The sequence below is a fragment of the Bos javanicus genome, chromosome 2, assembly GCF_032452875.1.
Source record: "Bos javanicus breed banteng chromosome 2, ARS-OSU_banteng_1.0, whole genome shotgun sequence".
NCBI lineage: Eukaryota > Metazoa > Chordata > Mammalia > Artiodactyla > Bovidae > Bos > Bos javanicus.
Window position 1 is genome coordinate 130,093,643 of NC_083869.1, and position 18,133 is coordinate 130,111,775.

An 18,133-nucleotide genomic window follows, 5' to 3' on the forward strand; every position below is an offset into this window, starting at 1 on the left:
GTCCATGGAATTCTCCAGGCCAGAATACTGGAGTGGGTAGCCTTTCCCTTCTGCAGGGGATCTTCCCAACCCAGGGATCAAATCCAGTCTCCTGCATTGCAGAAGGATTCTTTACCAGCTGAGCCACAAGAAAAGCCTAAGAATACTGCAGTGGGTAGGCTATTCTTTCTCCAGTGGATCTTCCTGACCCAGGAATCGAACTGGGATCTCCTGCATTGCAGGTGGATTCTTTACCAACTGAGCTATCAGGGAAGCCCTGGTATTAAACATCAAGGGGCACGGGTTTCATTGCTCCTGTGAAGAATGTCACAAGAAGTGGCTACTGGAGCCCGTGCCTCATCCTCGTGGCAGATCAGGACTCAGAGCCTGGCATCCCTGGTGCTGAGATGCAAGCCCTCTCACTGAGGCTGCATCAGTGAGGCCCCTCTCAGGGATGCTTGCCCAGCAAGTCCCAGGAGCTGCCATAGGTCAGGAGGGCTCTCTTGACATCGGTGCTTGGAGGTATAAAATCGTTTCACTTGTGGATGCTGCTTGATGGAAATGAAGTGTTTACTGTAGTTGGTGAGAGACCCATTTGATAAAACCCAAGGGTCTCTGGGCCCAACCAAATATAGACCCTCCAGTAATTTGGTGTCTGGTGACAATGGAAAAAGTGAACTTGAACTTGAGGTAGACGCAGAAGGAGCCTAGAATAGGAAGCAGCACGGTTTGGGGCCAGGAGGGTTGGAATCAGCCCCCTGCAAGTTTGAATCCCAGGCCTATCTCTTTCTAGCTATGTGGCCTCAGGCAGCTTCCCCCCATATGAACCAGGGACCTGGGCACCTACCTCCTGGAATGGTTGTTGGGGGCCACTGAGGTAGCCCTGCATGTCAAGGCTTAGCTGAACACCAAGCCCTCAGTAGGCACCAATGCAAAGTTGAGAGTAGTATCATTTCTCTGAAGAGAAGACAGAAATCTTGGAGCCTGTATGCACAGGAGCCATGCCTGGATTAGAAGTCAGGAGCTAGGGGGACCCTTGACCCCTGAATGAGAGCCAGCTGGTCTCATGTATGTGTACGTGCTAAGTTGCTTCAATTGTGTCCAACTCTTTGTGACCCCATGGACTGCAGCTTGCCGGGCTCCTCTGTCCATGGGGATTCTCCAGGCAAGAATACTGGAATGGGTTGCCATGCCCTCCTCCAGGGGTCTTCCCAACCCAGAGCTTGAACCCAGGTCTCCCATGTTGCAGACAGACTCTTTACTGCCTAAGCCACCACGGAAGCCCAAGAATACTGGAGTGGGTTGTCTTGCCCTCCTCCAGGGGATCTTTCTGATCCAGGGATGGAAGCTGCATCTCATGTCTCCTGCATTGGCAGGCAGATTCTTTACCACTGGTGCCACCTGGGAAACCCAGCTGGTCTTTGACTTTGGGACTTCCCTGATGGTGCAGTGGTTAAGAACCTGCCTTCCGATGCAGGGGACGTGGGTTCAACCTCTGCTCTGGGAACTAAGATCCCGTGTGCCGCAGGACAACTAAGCCTGTGCACCAAAACTACTGAAGCCCACTGCCCTAGAGCCCAGGAGAAGCCATTGCAGTGAGAAGCCCACTTAACTGCAACTAGAGAGCAACCCCGCTCGCTGCAACTAGAGTACACCTGCACACAGCAAAGAAGACCTAGCACAGCCAATAAATAAATAAATCTTTTTAAAAAATCACTGACTTTCCTCCCTGGTAGAGAGGGATTGATGGAAAAGAAGCCTAAGACCCCTCCACACCCCGTGGTCTTAAAAGAGGCCCCCTGCCCCCTGGGATGCCTCATTCCAGCTCCTCTCCCACCGTTGCCTCTACCCTTGAAAGCCCTCACCAGCTCCCCTAAGCCCAGCAGACAAGCTGGCATTTTTCAAAGGCCGGTCCCTCCTGACAAAGAGACAGCAACAAGGAAACAATTATGGAAAATAGAAATGGCACCAGAATGGTTGCTTCCAAAGTACAGGTCTCTGATCTGACACCGTGGCCTACATGAACGGTGTATTGATTTTTTAAACAAAAGAGAAACGAGAAGAAAGATGTATCACTTGAGGCACTGCCGGGCAGACGGCTAAGTGGTTGCTGGAGGTGCATTGTGCGTGGACTGGCCCCGTGACCTCCGCCTTGTCCCTGCCAGAGGCTCTCAGACCCTGTGAAGCAGCCTGGGTTCCTGGGCCCTGGCCTCTGTTATTTGTGTGTGTGTCTTCTTCTCTCTTTCCTTCTCATCCAACCCGCTTCGCACGCCCTCCTATGCATGAGCCAGGTGTGTATCAAATGGACCTGCCCTCTAGGACGCTCATGGTCCAGTAGGGAGTCAGACTTATAAGGAAATAAGTGCATAAAAGCCAACTGGCGGACGATATCCGTTGACTTCACCTGGCAAACCACCTGCCCACCCACATCTTTGTCCTCCCTAAACCTGTCTTTTGGTATGACCATATTTATTTGTGATATCCAAAAAAAAAAAAAAAGATTAAACTCAGAAAAAAAATCATGTTTGTGGTTCCCAAGGGCAGAGAACTGGTGGAAGGAAATACAGGATAAAGGCTGTTGAAAGGTACAAGCTTCCAGTTATAAGCTAAACACAAAACATGTAATGTATAACAAAAACTCATACACCACAATAGCAAATATCAAATTGTGGTATGGACCAAGGAACTGAATAGACATTTATCCAAAAAATATATACAAATGACCAATAAGTTCATGACATGATATTCAACATTTTAAAAGATATGATGAACAAGGTGACCAAAATTAGCACAGCTGTAGGATATTACAAAGGTTGTTAAGGGAGTAAGTCCTAAGAATATTCATCATCATAAGAAAAAAATTGTTTTCGTTATCATTTCATAATATGTGTAGGTCATATCACTACACTGCACAGTTCAAATTTTGATATCCTAAAACTGGAAAAAATTTAAAAGGTAAAAATGCAAAACGTTCAAAGAGGACAAGCCCCTACTGTTTTACTTTTAGAATTATTTTATTAAATCTTAAATGTACAACAGCTTCTTAAGTCTACACATGAAATACATTTCTTAAGAAGAATGATATTATGTCTTAGTATCCCTTGATTCTGGCTAACAGTTTTTCAAACCTTCGAGAAAAATCTTGAAAAAGGTTTCCCATGTCAACCGAAACTTGGAAATGGGACATTATCAAAGAAGGGATGATTCTACACTCTTCCAGAGAGTGCTGGAAAGACAGAACATTTCAAAAGCTAAAACACCATCTCAGAAGCATTTTCTTTAAGTCTTTCCTCCGCAGGAAGACGGTGTTCCTACATGACTGAGTCCACTCATAAAGTGGCTCTCGGTATTGGCTCAGGTGTCTTCTGCCGTGTCGCTGCGCATCTGTGCATGACTGAGGTGAGAGTTTCCTTAGCACTGTTATTTTGATCATCTGCAGCCCCTCTCTTCCCTCTGGGCGGTAATTCCCTCCTCTGTATACCGTCAAGCCCACGGCCACTGAGAAGGCCCCCACCGTCTTGTCTCTCCATAACCCCCACGTCCTCTACTGCCTCCTGGATCGTGGTTTCCTCCAGTGTATGACCTGCCCATGTTCCTGCTATCTCTCAACTTTCCACTCTTCAGTAAATCGTACTTAGAAGGTTTCTGCTTCTGATTCCCCGAATCGCTGTAATTGCGACTTGCGTAGCTTCTTCCTCCATAGTTGTCATAACGGGCTCTGAAGCCCTCATCCTGGTAGCCATCTGCAGACCCTCCACCACTACATCCTCCTCGTCCTCCCCCATAACCAGGCCTAACCCCCCAACTACCACCTCCAGCTCTTCCTCCGTACCCGTGAGAGCCATCCCCAAACTGACGCCCTCTTCCGTACCCACCGGCTCCTCCTCTGAAGTTCCTTCCTCGTCCTGCTCCCACATTTCCACCAACACCATGAAAATACCCCAAACCAACATCGCCTTCTCCTCGACTTCTCAAATGTTGGCCTTCTTGCCTCTCTTGTCTAGACAAGGCTTTTCTTACTTCTGCACGATGACCATTGATAGTATGATTTTTTTGCAACACGATCTTATCCACAGGATCATGGTCGTCAAAAGTAATAAATCCGAAGCCTCTTTTCTTGCCAGACTGTCCATCAGTAACTATCTCAATCGCGTTGATTTTTCCGTACTTCTCAAAGTAATCTCTAAGATGATGTTCCTTCATGTCTTTGGTAATTCCGCCGACAAACAGCTTCTTCACAGTGATGAGAGCCCCCAGCTTTCCATGGTCCTCTCTGGGGACAGCGCGTTTGGGCATAACCATCTTCCCATCAATGAAATGAGGTCTGGCCGCCATGGCGGCATCCAGCTCAGCCATGGAAGAAAATGTGATGAAACCAAATCTTCTTGATTTTTGGCTGGCAGGGTCCCTTATTAACACACAGTCTGTAAGATATCCCCACTGCCGGTAATAGTTCCACAGACTTTCTTCTGTGGTCTCAGAGCTCAAGTCACCGATAAAGAGTTTACAGAATTGTTCGTTTTCTCTCTTACCCCTCTCCAAGGGAACAGATTGTGAAGCTTTCTTCATCATGGGCTTACTAGCTTCAGCCATTTTTCCGATGCTGAGGAGGGTGAGAGAGATCTCGGGGCTAACAGGGACTGAACTGGGTCCCCACACTATGATGAGAACTTGAACCTGACCCGTCCTGACCCTGGGGTGAGAGCCTCCACTGCCCCCGGGGAGAACACCCCTAGGAGCGCTTCCACGGGAACCCAACACTTGCTGCTACTGCCTCTGGAGTCACTGTGGCCCTTGAATCAACCTTGAGTAGCTTTCAGTTTTTCAGAATGGGTTGATTGGTGAAACAGGTCGATGCAGGTTCGCCTGGTTCTGAGAGCTCTTCTGTGACGCACTCCTGAGATGCAAGACAGCCTGGAGCTTGCTGGAAATAGTAGTCTTCTCAAACTTCTATAACAGGTCTGAGTCCAGAGATCTGCTTTTTGTTTTGTAAATAAATCCACGGGTAATTTTGTTGCACCCCCAGATTCGGAAACCTGGGTTCTAACAAGTCATGGGTCTGTGGTCCAAGTTGGCGGAGGACGCTGTGGGGACACGAAGGGAAGAATCAGAGAAGGCTTCATGGAGGAGGTGATCCTTGTGTTGATTCCTGACAGCTGAGTGTGTATTATCTAAGTGGATTGTGTGAGTGGGGCAGGAGCTCTACAGAATGAAGGAACATCATGGGTAAATCTCTGGAGGTATGAGACAGCAGCTTTTAGGAACAAAGAGCCAAAGTGGATGGAGGTGGGCGGAAAGCTGGGCTCCAGCCTCTGCTGTTATGGCTCGTCTTGAGCCTCGTCTTGAGGCTCCACAGGGCCTCGTAGAACCAAGCTGAGACCCCAGCCGGGCTGTGCTGGCTCTCCCTGGCCTGAGTGAGTCGCGGGTCTCACTGGGCTCTGAGGCCAGAGTCACAGTCTGGGCAGGAAAGTTACACTTTTTATCTTTTTGAACCTGAGCTGTCAACCCCTCGTTGTGGTCAGCACAGTGAAAGTGCAGCAGTTCACGGCCAGCCTCCTGGTTCTCCAACAAGATGACCCAGCTGGCCCACCCTCAGGAATCTCACAGTGAGGCCCCGACGGCTTACGGGAAGCCATGGTTTTGGATGATCTCCTGGGGGCCCCCAGAGTCTCAGTTATTCGGGGGAAATCAGACTCCAAGAGTCAGATCCTCCCTCACCCATCCATGCCCACCCAGAGCATAGTTATGAATGTTAAATGATTTAATAGGTGGGTTAGCATCACGCCTGGTGCACAGTAAGTGTTCAATACATGTTAGCTATCACGATTCTCTTGACTCACTCACTCGCTCTGCTTTTGGTCATTCATCTACCTACCGTTCATTCATGCATTCACCCCAACTCATTCATTAATTCAGCACAAATTCATTGCACATCTCGTCTGTGTCTGTGCTGCGCCCGCCTGAGCCCCAAACCCCTCTTGTGATGGGTGCTCCAGAAATTCAACAGGGGTCAACATAGGATGGGAATTCAAACACTTTCCCATTCGCCTGTGAGCATGGCTACCTTTAAGACAGTAGCGCCCCTCACATGAACAAGTGACAGCAGACACCCCCCTTGGGGACCCCTTGCGGCCTTTCGGCCACATTTGAGCAGCTCTCTCCCAAATGGCCAAGTGGTGCCGAGCGTCTCAACCTTGGCACCAAGCTGTACTGATGCCTGAATCCGGAGGCCACAGATGGCTGTGACAGGTGCAAAGTGGGAGATGAAGGGAATCGCTTTTTAGGGAATTGGCAGTGAGGATTCAGAGCCGCACATAGCTGTTGATTTAGTTATTTATTTGTGTGCCTCCTGCCTCTTCCCGGACTTGGAAAACACCCACGACAGTACCAGAGGAGAAGGGAGAGAACTCAGGGCAGGAGGGCAGGGTGGGCTTCCTGGAGGAGGCGGCGTTCATCGGTGGCAAGAGGGGCCGGAGCATGGATGCAGCACAGCGGGTTCTCGCGGGGAAGCTGAGGGAGATGGAGCGGCCCCCCGGGGGACCAGAGCAGACCTGCCCATCCTAGTCAGGGAAGAGCAGGAAGCCGGAGAAAACACTGTCAGAGCCTTCCGTGCCCACCATACCGTTGTAGTCGTTGACCGCCAGCCACACCTGCTGGCCTTCCTGCAGCCGCAGCAGTACGCCGCCCGAGCTGACCTGCTTGGCGCTGGTCATGTGGTCGCAGAAGGTGGCCACCTTGAAGCCGCTGCGGTACAGCAGCACGCACAGGTTGGACGTGTGCGACGTGTGGAAGACAAAGTAGTAGAGGCCAGGGACTTTGCAGATGAATTTGCCAGAGTCCTTGTCATAATGCCCCTGCGGGTTGGTGATGACCCGGTTGAACTTGACCAGGCTGTTGGCCTCCGGGAACTGGACAGTCTGCCGTGTGACTGAGAACACTGACTGGTGTTTCTGCTTGTACCTGCCCTCCACACCCGGCTCCCCGGGGGGGCCCATGGTGCCGGGAGCCCCCGGAATCCCCGGGGTCCCCATGGGACCGTTCTTCCCAGGATAGCCAGGTGTGCCGGGGTCTCCCTTCTGGCCCTTGGGTCCTCGGGTCCCAGGGGCAGCTGGGATTCCTGGGGAGAGAGCAGGTGGGAAGGCAGTGATGGGGCAGGGGATGGGAAGAGGGACCCGATGGTGCTCCAGGGGCCTCCCACCAGGGTTTGGTCCCTGGACTCTCCTTCCCCCAGATGGCTGCCTATCCACCTGGGAGCGCTGTGCAGGGAGTAGGAGGGGAGGGAGACTTTGGTTCAAATCCTGCCTTCCCTTGGTCTTGCCCTCTGACCTTGGCTAAGGCTGGGCCCTAACTCTCAGCCTCGGTTCCCACAATTGTGATGGAGAGGGTAGGACCAGGCGGCTCAGGAGGTGTCAGAGCCGGGCTGGATCTCAGAGAGCTTGCCAGAAGCCACGACTGTTAGCCCATGGACACCACATAGCCTCAGATACCTCCTCATCTAAAAGTCTACGTTCCTACTTTTTCTTGACAAAAAAATCAGAAGATGGGTCAGAGGCAGATTTTCTGGAAAGCTCCTAAAACTTAAACTTTAGGCCCTATTAACTTACACTGACCCTGTCAAGGTCCTTTGGGTAATTTTATATGTTTTTCAACTTTTTATGTTGAAATAATTACAAATTCACAGGAAGTTGCCAAAAAAAAAAAAAAAGGATAAGGAAGTCTTGTGTATTCTTTACTCAGTTTTCCCCAATTTTGCAGAACTAAAGTACGAAATAAAAATCAAGAAATTGACCACAGCTCCTCTTTTACACGCACAGTTTGTGTGTGCAGTTCTAACACAGTTTTGTAGTATATGGAGGTTTGTGTAACCTTCCCCCCACCCCTGGCATCAAATGTATCCCTAATTTTGTACTATTTTTCTTAAAGAGGGTCCTCAGTATTTTATGAGATTCAGAGCCCCACAAAACTGCTTTCTATGTCTGAGCTGGAACCACTCAGGCCAGCTTAGCACACGGGGTCCACCAGATGGAGCCTTCCAGGCTGCCTCTCTCCAGCCCCTCCACCCCTTCTCAGCCCAATTCAGCCCCTCTGACAGCTGGCCCAACTCAATTTCCTTCAAGTTACAGATGGGGAAACTGAGGCCAGAGACCTGCCCAGGGCCATGCCACCGGTAAGAGGTGGAGTCAGGACTCAAAAAATCAAGTCTGGCTGAGTCCCAGTCCGAGTGTCTGATGCTTGTTGCCGCCCTGGTTATCGGAGCTTCTGTGAGCTTCTTCCCCCCTTGTCCAAACCATACTCATCTTTCAGGGCCTGACTCCAGTCTCCTCTCCCAAGAAGCCCTCTCTGACCACCCCTGCTGGCCCTCGTGGCTGTTTCCCCCTCTGACTGCCTTTACGGTGGGTGTTGGTGGAGACCCACTGTAACAGAATTCTCTGCAACTGTTGAGCCGTGTAGATCCCAGGTTAGGAGAAGAGAATCAGAACCCAGCAGACCTGGGCTTCAGGCTGTGTGATCCCGGGCAGGTGACCTCCCCTCCCAGAGCCTCTGTTATCCCAGGTGAGATAAAGGCATAATGGAAGGGATCCCCCCGGAGTGGCTAGCAGAGTTGGGTGGGAGCATGCGTGTGCCGGGCACCTCATAGATAGTGCTCAGTAACGTCAGGTCTCGGGGGTGGCCGTCAGCGATCCTGAGCAAGGCTGTGCCTCCTTCTCCAGGCAGTTGGGGCGGACACACACGTGGGGAGGGAGGCTTGAGAGACAGTGGAAGGTGGTGGTGGAGGGTGTGGCTCGGGAATCCAACAGGACCCCAGTGTGTGACTTCGGGCCAGTGGCTCAATCTCCCAGAACCTCAGCTTTGACATTTGTAAAAAGGGGGTAAATCACGTCTTCAAAGGATTTTGGCCTCAGCTTTCTCATTTGTAAAATAGAGTTAGTTTTTTCTGTCCCGAAAGATGAATCTATGGCGAGCACTTGGAACCTATGTCTGGCACAAATTAGGAGCTTGGTGCCCATCCACCACCCTGGGCAGTGAGATAGCCAGAGGCAGTGGTAAAGTTCAGGGTCCTGGAAAAATGGCAGATCTGGGGGCTTCCTTTGACTCAGGCTGAGTTGGAGGATTCCTTCTGGAATGTTGGTATAATTCCACTCTCTTTCCAGGAGGGCAAGTGACAATGAAATTCCTAAGGACATCCGTCTCCAATGGTCTCCCTCGCACAATGCCTCTGCCACTTCGGTCACCTCTGCCCAGCCCTGCCCCAGCCTCCTTCACACCCACTCTGGACACACTCCACCCCCCCAGATGTGTGCCCACCACCAGACAAGGTGCCCCCAGACTCCAGCTCTCACCCAGCACCCAGCGCCCATTCATGTCCTCAGCCCTCTTCACTTATGCTGGAGCTTGCCTGCGAATCTCTGACAGATGATTGTGTGAGTGCGACCCTGACTCCTCACTCCCCATCCCTCCAACTACCCAAAGCCCTAGGGAGGGAGGGGAGCACACACCCCTGATAAAGACAGGGATGACAAGAGCAGCAATGATCAGAGTTTGCACTTACAGATACCTACCACATGCTGTTTTCTATTTAATCTTATTAATCATCACAGCACCCCTGTGCAACAAGTGCTACCATCTCCCCATTTTACAGATGAGGAAACTGAGGCACTGGGAGGCTACATAAGTTGGGCAAGTACACACAGAGGGTGGGGGGCAGGGAAGCAGTGGGGCTGGGACTTGAACCCTGACCATCTGGGCTACAGTCACTGGGAACCACGTTAGAGGGCAAGTGGCGGAAAGGCTGGAATAAAACAATAGCAAGGTGTTTTAGAAGTTTGCCAAAGCTTTCGCCTGGATTATCTCCTGGGACCCTCCTGCCACCTTCTCAGGCACTCTAGGTCTCTCCTTGATATCAGATGGGAAATCCGAGGGGCAAAGAGGTGAATTAGGGAGGCCTGAGGCCTGGGTTCTGGGGGAGAGGGGGCCAGACCTGCCACGAGAGTTAAAACTCGGCCGTGGGAGCAGCTGTGGCCAAAGGGACCACCCTCCTCACCATCAAGCCGCTGTCCACCTTCCCCCGAGTTGGTCCTGGATGCACAGTCCAAGCCCTGCCCGCAGGCCCCAGGTGACCTCTCCCCGCCAGGCCGGAAGACTCACCTGGTTCACCCTTGGGCCCTGGCAGTCCGTCATACCCATCCTTCCCGGGGGCCCCGGGCAGGCCGGGCATCCCGGGGATCCCATAGCAGTATGTTTCCGTCTGGCCCCTGAGTGGCCGTGCCAGCAGGAGCAGCAGCAGGTTTAGTACCAGGAGGGGCCAGGCACCGGACCCCATGTCTACCTGGGGAAGGAGCTGGATGGGGAGAGAGCTGAGTTGGCCCCTGGCCCACCCTCCTCACCCTCTCTCTCCCCAGGGGACCATCCTTCTCAGCCCTCAGCGGCCGACTCCCCTTCCCTGGCCCCTCGCCTCTGGGGGCTGCCCGATGGATGGGGAGTGGGGCCCCTGCTTCAAGCTCAGGCCCCCGGCTTAGCAGAGACAAGGACCCTCCTTCCCGTCCCAAGTCAGGCTGCCCCTGAGGCCACGTGTCAGGAAGTGGCAGCGGGGAAAAGCTGCCATCTGCCCTCACCTGAACAGGTGGGAGGTGTCCGGTCTGGTCACGGAGAAGTCCTTGGACCGGCTTCCCCTCTCCAAGGCCGGAGTACGCCGTGTCAGAGTGGACCCAGCCAGGAGGACCGGAGCACACTGGGCGGCCCCCTCCCCGCCTCCCCCCAAAACCACATCCCCTTTCCCATAATTTTCCCTGACTCAATACTTTATTCTGGGTGCTGAGCTAGGCTGACCACAGTGATACCCCTGTGTGCCCCCTGGGTCTTGAGTGTCTGAAATGAGGAAATGACCACTTCCTTGGATCTGGTGAAGGGTGTGTGTGTGTGTGTGGATCAGTGTGTGTATGAACCTCAGCTGCCTGGGCAGGCTTCTAGAGTCAAGTTCAGCCCAGCGAATGCCCATCCCTGTTGCCACTTACTATGCCTGAGACAGCTATTTCACAAGATCCACAGGAGGAAGCTATAACCTTCCTCTTTACAGATGAGGAAACTGAGGCTGAGGAAGGTGAAACCCTTGTCCAAAGCTGCACAAGTGAGTGGTTTCTTGGGTCCAAAGCCTCGCCCTGACCCCAGAAACTAGTCTTGTATGCACTTGTCAAATAGCAGGTCTTATCTTAGAAACGTCCATACTGTGCGTGCTAAGTCACTTCAGTCGTGTCCAACTCTGAGACCCCATGACTGTAGCCCACCAGTCTCTTCTATGCACGAGGATTCTCCAGGCAAGAATACTGGAGTGGGTTGCCGTGCCTTCCCAACCCAGGGATTGAACCCACGTCCCTTATGTTTCTTGCATTGGCAGGTAGGTTCTTTACCACAAGTGCCACCTGGGAAGCCCAATCTTCCATATGCCCCCTCCCGTTTGCCCTACTTGGGGGCGCACTCAGAGGGGGTAAGCTTTGACAGAAGGTAGCCTGCTGTGGCGGACAGACTCCTCTGGGGTCTCCTTTCAGCCCTGCCGCTCTCTTGCCTGGAGGCCTTCAGCAAAGCACTGGTGGCCCTAGGCCTCAGTCTTCCCATCTGTATATTGGGGTGGGGTGGGGGAGGGGAGGCCCAGGCTTTGTGTGCTGGCGTTTCTTCCTCTGCTGGGCCCCAGGTGAACCTACCTTCCCTGCCAGCTCCACCTTCCTCACCTCCATCCCCAGCACCCCACCTCTGCTCTCAGAGCCCATTATGGCCAGCGAGGGGTTGCCACTCGGGGCCAGGCTGGCAGAGTTGAGAGAGGTCCATTCTCCCCTTCTCATGAGAAATTCCAGGGAAGAAGGAGGTAACGGGCAGTAAAGTGTCCCAGCCCTGACTCTGCGCCTGCCACTCATGTGAGTGAGTCGTTTGACCTCCCCAAGCGTCATTTTCTACTCTGTAAGTGGGTTTCCAGGAGCTTCCATGCAGGGTAGAGCTAATGCACATGCCGTGCCTAGCCCTGGGCGAGTTTGGAAGGCCGCCCCTGCCTCGTTCAGGGCCTGTCTCCTCAGCTGGCTCTCCACCCCGTGGCTCTGGGCTTCACAGTGTGGAGCAACAGCAAGAATGTGAAGGCACTTGGCCCTGGAATTCTCAGGAGGGTGGAGGGCTGGGGAGAGCAGAAAGGACAGCCGCAGCATCGTGAGGGCGTGGGGGACCCACCAGAGGGCGCCCAGGCCCCCTGCCCATCTTCGGCCCTCACCTCCTCTGCGCCTGGTCCGGCTTGTCCAGCAGGTGGCAGCCTCTGCCTGCGCGCAGCCCTCCCTCGCCCCGCCCACCTGGCCAGCTGGACTCTGCCGGGTCCTCTTGGAGAGGCCGTGATCTGCCTCAGCAAAGAGGGGTAGCTGTGGATGGAATTTAGGGTACAAGGCAGTGACGTACCGCTCCCCCGCACCCACCATTTTTACAGCCAGGTCTCCAGCTTCTTATGGGACCTCCACCACAATGGTGTCTGTTAGCCCCATTGCGATGAGAGAAGCCCTCCAGTCTGGGGTCAGGCAGAATTCAAATCCATCCCCTGCCACTTCCTGCCACTGGGCCTTGGGTAGATGCCTCTGTCCTCTGAGCCTCAGGGTCCTCATTTGTTTTGTTGGGATTAAAGGCATTGATGGTTATGAGATGTCCAGCACACAGTAGAGGCTCACAGATCTGTTTTGCTTCCTAGTCCATGCATGTGTGTGTCCCGGGCTCGGGGGGAAACCAGGGCAGAGTGGAGGCCAGAGAGGAGCTGAAGAGCCTCTGCAGCCCCACTCTCTTCTTCATGATTCCCCAAGACTGTTGATGGGGCCAGACAGCCCCTCAGAGGGTCCCAAGTGTGTGGGGAAGGCGGGGGGTGGTGGGCTGTGGGTACATGAGGACTCCAAGGTCAACGCTTGCGAGAACGAGGGCATTTCTAAGGCGCTCACACGTGGCAGGGTGAGGAGTGAGTGTGCACCTGTGTGTCAGGGCTACGTCCGGGACACGTGTGAGTGAGAGCACTGCTGATGGTCGATGGGAGCACCCGGAGAATCGGCGGTGGGGGTGTGCGGGTGTGACCGTTTGTATCCCTTGGTGTCTGTGGGTTTAGGGGTGCGCCCTGCAGGTCTCAGGGAGTGGGTGTGTGGGTGAGGAGTGAATGAGTCTTGGTCCAGGAATGTGGGTCCACGTGCGTCTCAGGAAGTGTGTGTGAGTGTGTGATGTGTTTACGCATGAGTTTGAGCGGCACAAAGGTAAAGTTGTCTTCCTTTGGAGAAAAGCACAGGGCATGTCCAGGACTGAACTTCTGGTCTCCTCATCCTTCTCATCCACAGAGGACACAGTGAGGCTCTTGCTTCTCAGCAGCACCCGGACAGGCCAAGTGGGGCCCTGGGAGTGGACCAGGAACGTTCCAGACCCTCCAAGGCCCCAGTGCAAGCGGGATGCATGCCCAGCCTTCACGCCTGCCAGGGTAGAAGTCCAGAGCTGGACTCAGGACACCCGGCAGGGAGGACTTTTGGATGCCCTTGGATCAAGTGCTCCCTGTCTCTGAGCCCCTGTGTTTCTGGTTCAGCCTTGGAAGGGACATGTGCCATGTGTCAGGTGTGTGGCTGTGGAGGCTGGTGAGGGGAGCAGGTAAACATACATGTTTGGGCATCAGCAGGACCTGGGGTCAACCCACCCCCTCCCCTCACACGCTGCTGCTGCTGCTGCTAAGTCGCTTCAGTCATGTCTGACTCTGTGCGACCTCACAGACGGCAGCCTACCAGGCTCCTCCATCCCTAGGATTCTCCAGGCAAGAATAATGGAGTGGGTTGCCATTTCCTCCTCCAATTCACGCATGCGTGCTAAGTCACTTCAGTTGTGTCTGACGCTGTGCAACCCCATGGACAGCAGCCCACCAGGCTCCTCTGTCCATGGGATTCTTCAGGCAAGAATACTGGAGCAGGTTACCATGTCCTTCCCCGCCTTACATGCTAACCTCGGGCTTTACGTTTTCCTTAACACTTACTCAGTTTCATCATCTGTAAAATGGGGTCAGTCATAATACCCAACTCAGAGTTCAACTGTAAAGACTAAATAAAATACAATTAAGGCTAAAACGTATGTGTGTGGGCTTAGTCGCTCAGCTGTGTTAGACTCTTTGCGATCCCATGGACTGTAGCCTGCCAGGCTCCTCTCTTCATGGGGATTCTCCAGGCAAGAACACTGGAGTGGGTTCCCATGCCCACCTCCAGGGGATCTTCCCAACCCAGGGATCGAACCCAGGTCTCCCACATTGCAGGCACATTCTTTACAGTCTGAGCCACCTGGGAAGCCCCTTATTAATGCACCAGGAACTCCTCTGCAATTTTCATATATCAAGTCATTTAATCCTCCCAACAACACTTCCCTGGTGGCTTAGATGGTAAAGCATCTGCCCTCAATGCTGGAGACCTGGGTTCGATCCCACGGTTGGAAAGATCCCCTGGAGAATGAGATGGCACCCCACTCCAGTACTCTTGCCTGGAAAATCCCATGGATGGAGGAGCCTGGTAGGCTGCAGTCCATGGGGTCGCAGAGTGGGACACGACTGAGCGACTTCACGTCACTTCACTTCAACGATGCATTGAGGTGGGTGCCGTCAGTATTCCCACTTTACAGATCGGGAAACAGATTCACCAAAGTCACGTAAAATGCACATACTTGGATTTAAGCAAATGGTGGCCCAGGATTCGAGCCCAGGCTGATGAGGCTCCCAGGATCTCCTAAATACCTGCTGTAAAATGCTAAATATGGGCCTGGCTTGTAAGCACTTAAATAACTGTTGTTATTCTTCAGCCTCCCTCCCAATGCCCGAGGTAACCAGTGAACTTCAGGCTCAGCAGATGTGGATTCAGATATTTATTCCAGGAAGAGTTCCAAGACATGATCTCCATTCAGGCAGCTAAAGCAATAGAACCCCCACTTGGTAGGGCAGAGCAGAGATGGCCAGAGAGGGGGAGTGAGTGGGCCAGGGTCACACAACAGGATGCAAGAGGCCACGGTGGGGACCGGGGTCAGGGGGGTCTTCCCTGCTCAAGCAGATGGGAAGATGAGGAAGCCACTGAAGATGCTATCGGCCTCTGAGCCGTGGTAAATGCGGCCCTTACTGGGATCTTTTTCAATCCAGACCTGGTCTCCCTGCTGGAGATGCAGCACTGTGCCCCCAGACACCACCTGAAAGAATCCCTTGCTGTTGAAGTCACAGAAGCCCAAGGGCTGGATCTGGTCCCTCCGAGAGGACCTGATGGACAGGCAGATGTCCCAGTTGGACACCACCTGGAAGGTGAAATAGTAGTAGCCTGGGACAGAGCAGCGGAACCTGCCTGTGTTGTTCTGGTACACGTTCTCCTGGTTGGTGATGACCTTTCCGAAGACGACCACGTTGTCTCTTGAGACAGAATTCGGTCTCACGGCCGAGAAGGCTGGCCGTGGCTGGTCCTTGATGTTCCCGGGGCTGCCTTTGGTGCCTTTCAATCCTGGGAGGCCAGGGGGCCCCATGGGACCAGAGGGTCCTGGGTAGCCCATTCTGCCTGGGTTTCCAGGGGGTCCAGGGTCGCCCTGGTCTCCTTTAAGGCCGCGGATGCCTGTCTGGATGGCAGGCGCCCCTGTGGGGAGAAAGGTCAGGTTGGGAGTGAGAGTCTGGTATCCTTCAGACCTCAGGCAGGTGGCTGGGGCCCCAGATAGCTGTGGGATAAGATGGTAGGGGAGTGTCTGGGCCTGATTGATTCTGGCTAGTTCTCTGTGACCTTGGACAAGTGTCTCAACCTCTCTGAGCCCCAGCTTGTTTGTCTGTAAAATGAAGGGAAATTGAACAGACACTGGAGGAAGGATCAGGTTCTGGGAAAAGCAGTCCCCTGGCTTCACCGCACTCCTGCCCACAGCTGGGCACTCCACACCTCCCCTGTCCCCCGCCAGGCCGTTGACCTCGACTTCTTCCGATTCAGGGACTACCTGTAGGATGCCTGGGTGCAGATCATTGCAAATGCCTAGGCAGATCTTTCTGGTGGTCTATGGACTGGGAGCCTCAGGGTGATTACACGAGACCATCTTTCCCAGCTCTGGTCTTGCCCTCCTCCCTTCTCCTCCACCCTTGGCCTTTTTGCTAGAATATGAGTTTCTGAAGCTTGAGGGGGCAGGGAAGCTGGAAGCAAAAAGGGTAGTTGTTATGGATTGATCCCTCTCCACATGCTAGGTGGGGTCTTTCTCTCTTTACAGATGAGGCAATGAGGCTCAGAGAGGGTGAGTAACTCACTCAAGGTCAAACAGCAAGACAGGGCTCTCAAATTTAGAGACTAGGGCATTTGTCTTTTTGGTGATTGAACAAAGACCGAGGCTGGGCACAGCTTTAGGACCTTTCATAGGCCTTGCTTGAAGTGGCCTACTCTCCAGAGGGGGACAGCAAGGCCAAAGAAAGAGGATGTGGCAGTTAAGGGGGATACAGAGAGGCCCTGGGGGCCTGTGTACACAGCCCTGGGAGAAGGCTGGGCCCTGGGACCAAGCACAGACTGGAGGGGCTTCATGTGGGGGCCCAGGTCACTCCTCTGTTTCTCACCACCACCCTGAGCCACCACCTCCAGGAGGCCAGCCCCAGCCCAGGGATGCAGGGCCAGGGGCCCGAGGGAGGGCTTACCCGGCTCCCCTCGCTCCCCCTTGAGGCCTGGCCGTCCGGGTCGGCCAGGTATTCCTGCGCTCCCGTGAGTCCCGTCCGGGGCTCGGCACACGTCCTCAGTCACGGAGGAGGCCAGGGAAATGGCCAGCACGCTGATCACCAACCAGCCCCTGGGGGCTTCCATGGTCCCACTGTGGAGACAAGGGCAGGGCCTGGGCAGGCTGGACGTCACACACTCGTGCACACCCAACGCACACGCTTGGACTGCGCCCCACCCCCCCACCGTGACATCTATATATGTCTCTGACCATTGTGCACATACCCCACCCAGGGCCTTTGAAGTCCACCCTCCACCCAGCTCCAATGGCACCCCAGCATACACACAGAACCACAAACTCACACAGATTGACACACACAACTGACCATACCCATAGGGTTACACACTCAGACACACGAACATAGCTTTTAGCCCTTGCACACCTATACAACACAATAAGCAAACTTAAAAGTCCGCCACACACCCCTGGACACTCCGATGGACACACTCCATCCCTCACTTACCTGGACACACACAGTCATGTGCTCCCTACAGATGATCGGTTCCTTTGAATAAATATTTTTTGAGTGCCCGCTCCCTGTTTAATGAACACTCTCTCACCCAGATGGCAGAGTTGCACATCCACACCAGAATTCACAAACACACAATTCCCCCACACACGCGGTCCCTCTTAGCACCCACTGGAGGACAGATGGCTGACTGTCCCCTGCTGGCCCCCTCTGTGGGCCCCCTCTGTTGGGCTCTGACACCCCAGCCTTTTCCCAGCCTCTTGTGTTTTGGTGGTGGGCCAGGATCCAGGAATTCTGGTTAGAGCTGATGGCTCTGTGGCTACCTCCCACCCTCCCCCGCAGCCTCTGGAGTTAAGGTCCCCCCATTTACTTATTCTGGGTCTTGGATCACTGCCCCCCAGCCCTGTCCTGGCACAAAACCAGCCACCAGCACTCTCCCTCCTCCCTGCCCAGTCCAGTCTCCTGGGCCACCTCCCCTGGCTCGCGAAACATCACAGCCGCCTTCCCCATCCAGCCGTGGCCTCACCTGTGTCCAGTCTTCAATGCACTGGATACTCTGGCCCTTCACGCGGGGACCCCTGTGGGACACCCAGCAGGGCGGTGCTGGCCTGGGGCCAAGTTTCACATCCCTTCCCACTTCTCCTTCCCCTTCCCCGGCACCACCCTGGAGCCAGAGGCCAGCAAGGGACATTTTGAGCAGACCTCAGCAAGACTGGAACACGGGACATCCTACCCCAGCCACAGCTGGTGCAAGCAGAGGACAGCGAGGCGAGAGGCTGCCGGGATGGGGGCGGAAGAGGGGTTCCCGGGGGGCAGTGAGACTCCCGGAGGCACAGAGCAGCAGGGTAGAAGGAACCTTCTCTCAAATCAGTGACTTGTAGGACTTTTTCACGATCACAGAAGCAGCACGTATTCATTGCCAAAAGCTTGGAAATACAGAAAGGCACAGAG

At 53.9% G+C, this 18,133-nt stretch overlaps 3 protein-coding genes across 4 annotated transcripts; all 3 read right to left on the reverse strand.

Annotated features, from left to right (window-relative positions):
• Nucleotides 1-2,480: 2,480 nt before the first annotated feature.
• LOC133233710 (heterogeneous nuclear ribonucleoproteins A2/B1-like) lies at nucleotides 2,481-6,192 on the reverse strand. The gene has a single exon (XM_061393803.1). It carries the CDS (start codon nucleotides 4,570-4,572, stop codon nucleotides 3,463-3,465), a length of 1,110 nt encoding a protein of 369 aa, XP_061249787.1. The 5' UTR covers nucleotides 4,573-6,192; the 3' UTR covers nucleotides 2,481-3,462.
• Nucleotides 6,193-6,294: 102 nt separating this feature from the next.
• C1QC (complement C1q C chain) lies at nucleotides 6,295-13,216 on the reverse strand. The gene is made up of 7 exons (XM_061431249.1): nucleotides 13,213-13,216; nucleotides 12,979-13,102; nucleotides 12,230-12,349; nucleotides 11,676-11,775; nucleotides 10,593-10,796; nucleotides 10,126-10,318; nucleotides 6,295-7,096 (listed from the first exon to the last, which is right to left on the reverse strand). Exons 1-7 carry the CDS (start codon nucleotides 13,214-13,216, stop codon nucleotides 6,540-6,542), a joined length of 1,302 nt encoding a protein of 433 aa, XP_061287233.1. The 3' UTR covers nucleotides 6,295-6,539.
• A 1,634-nt stretch (nucleotides 13,217-14,850) lies between these two features.
• C1QA (complement C1q A chain) lies at nucleotides 14,851-17,810 on the reverse strand. Of its 2 annotated transcripts, none has more exons than XM_061393815.1 (3): nucleotides 17,709-17,810; nucleotides 16,637-16,806; nucleotides 14,851-15,611 (listed from the first exon to the last, which is right to left on the reverse strand). In XM_061393815.1, exons 2-3 carry the CDS (start codon nucleotides 16,797-16,799, stop codon nucleotides 15,040-15,042), a joined length of 735 nt encoding a protein of 244 aa, XP_061249799.1. In that variant the 5' UTR covers nucleotides 16,800-16,806; nucleotides 17,709-17,810; the 3' UTR covers nucleotides 14,851-15,039. The 2 variants fall into 2 exon arrangements, with proteins under 2 accessions (XP_061249799.1, XP_061249807.1); XM_061393823.1 differs by lacking the exon at nucleotides 17,709-17,810 and adding an exon at nucleotides 17,177-17,475.
• Nucleotides 17,811-18,133: the final 323 nt, after the last annotated feature.

Excerpts from the sequence above, each read along its gene's own strand:
- LOC133233710 (XM_061393803.1), bottom strand. The coding sequence starts at position 4,572 with ATGGCTGAAGCTAGTAAGCCCATGATGAAGAAAGCTTCACAATCTGTT.
- C1QC (XM_061431249.1), bottom strand. Across the intron at positions 12,350-12,978 it reads CACTCACACGTGTCCCGGAC|ATCACGGCCTCTCCAAGAGG; the intron begins GTAGCCCTGACA and ends TTGCTGAGGCAG. Across the intron at positions 10,797-11,675 it reads AGGTGGAGCTGGCAGGGAAG|CTCAGCACCCAGAATAAAGT; the intron begins GTAGGTTCACCT and ends TGGTCAGCCTAG.
- C1QA (XM_061393815.1), bottom strand. The coding sequence starts at position 16,799 with ATGGAAGCCCCCAGGGGCTGGTTGGTGATCAGCGTGCTGGCCATTTCC. Across the intron at positions 15,612-16,636 it reads GGGGGAGCGAGGGGAGCCGG|GGGCGCCTGCCATCCAGACA; the intron begins GTAAGCCCTCCC and ends TTCTCCCCACAG.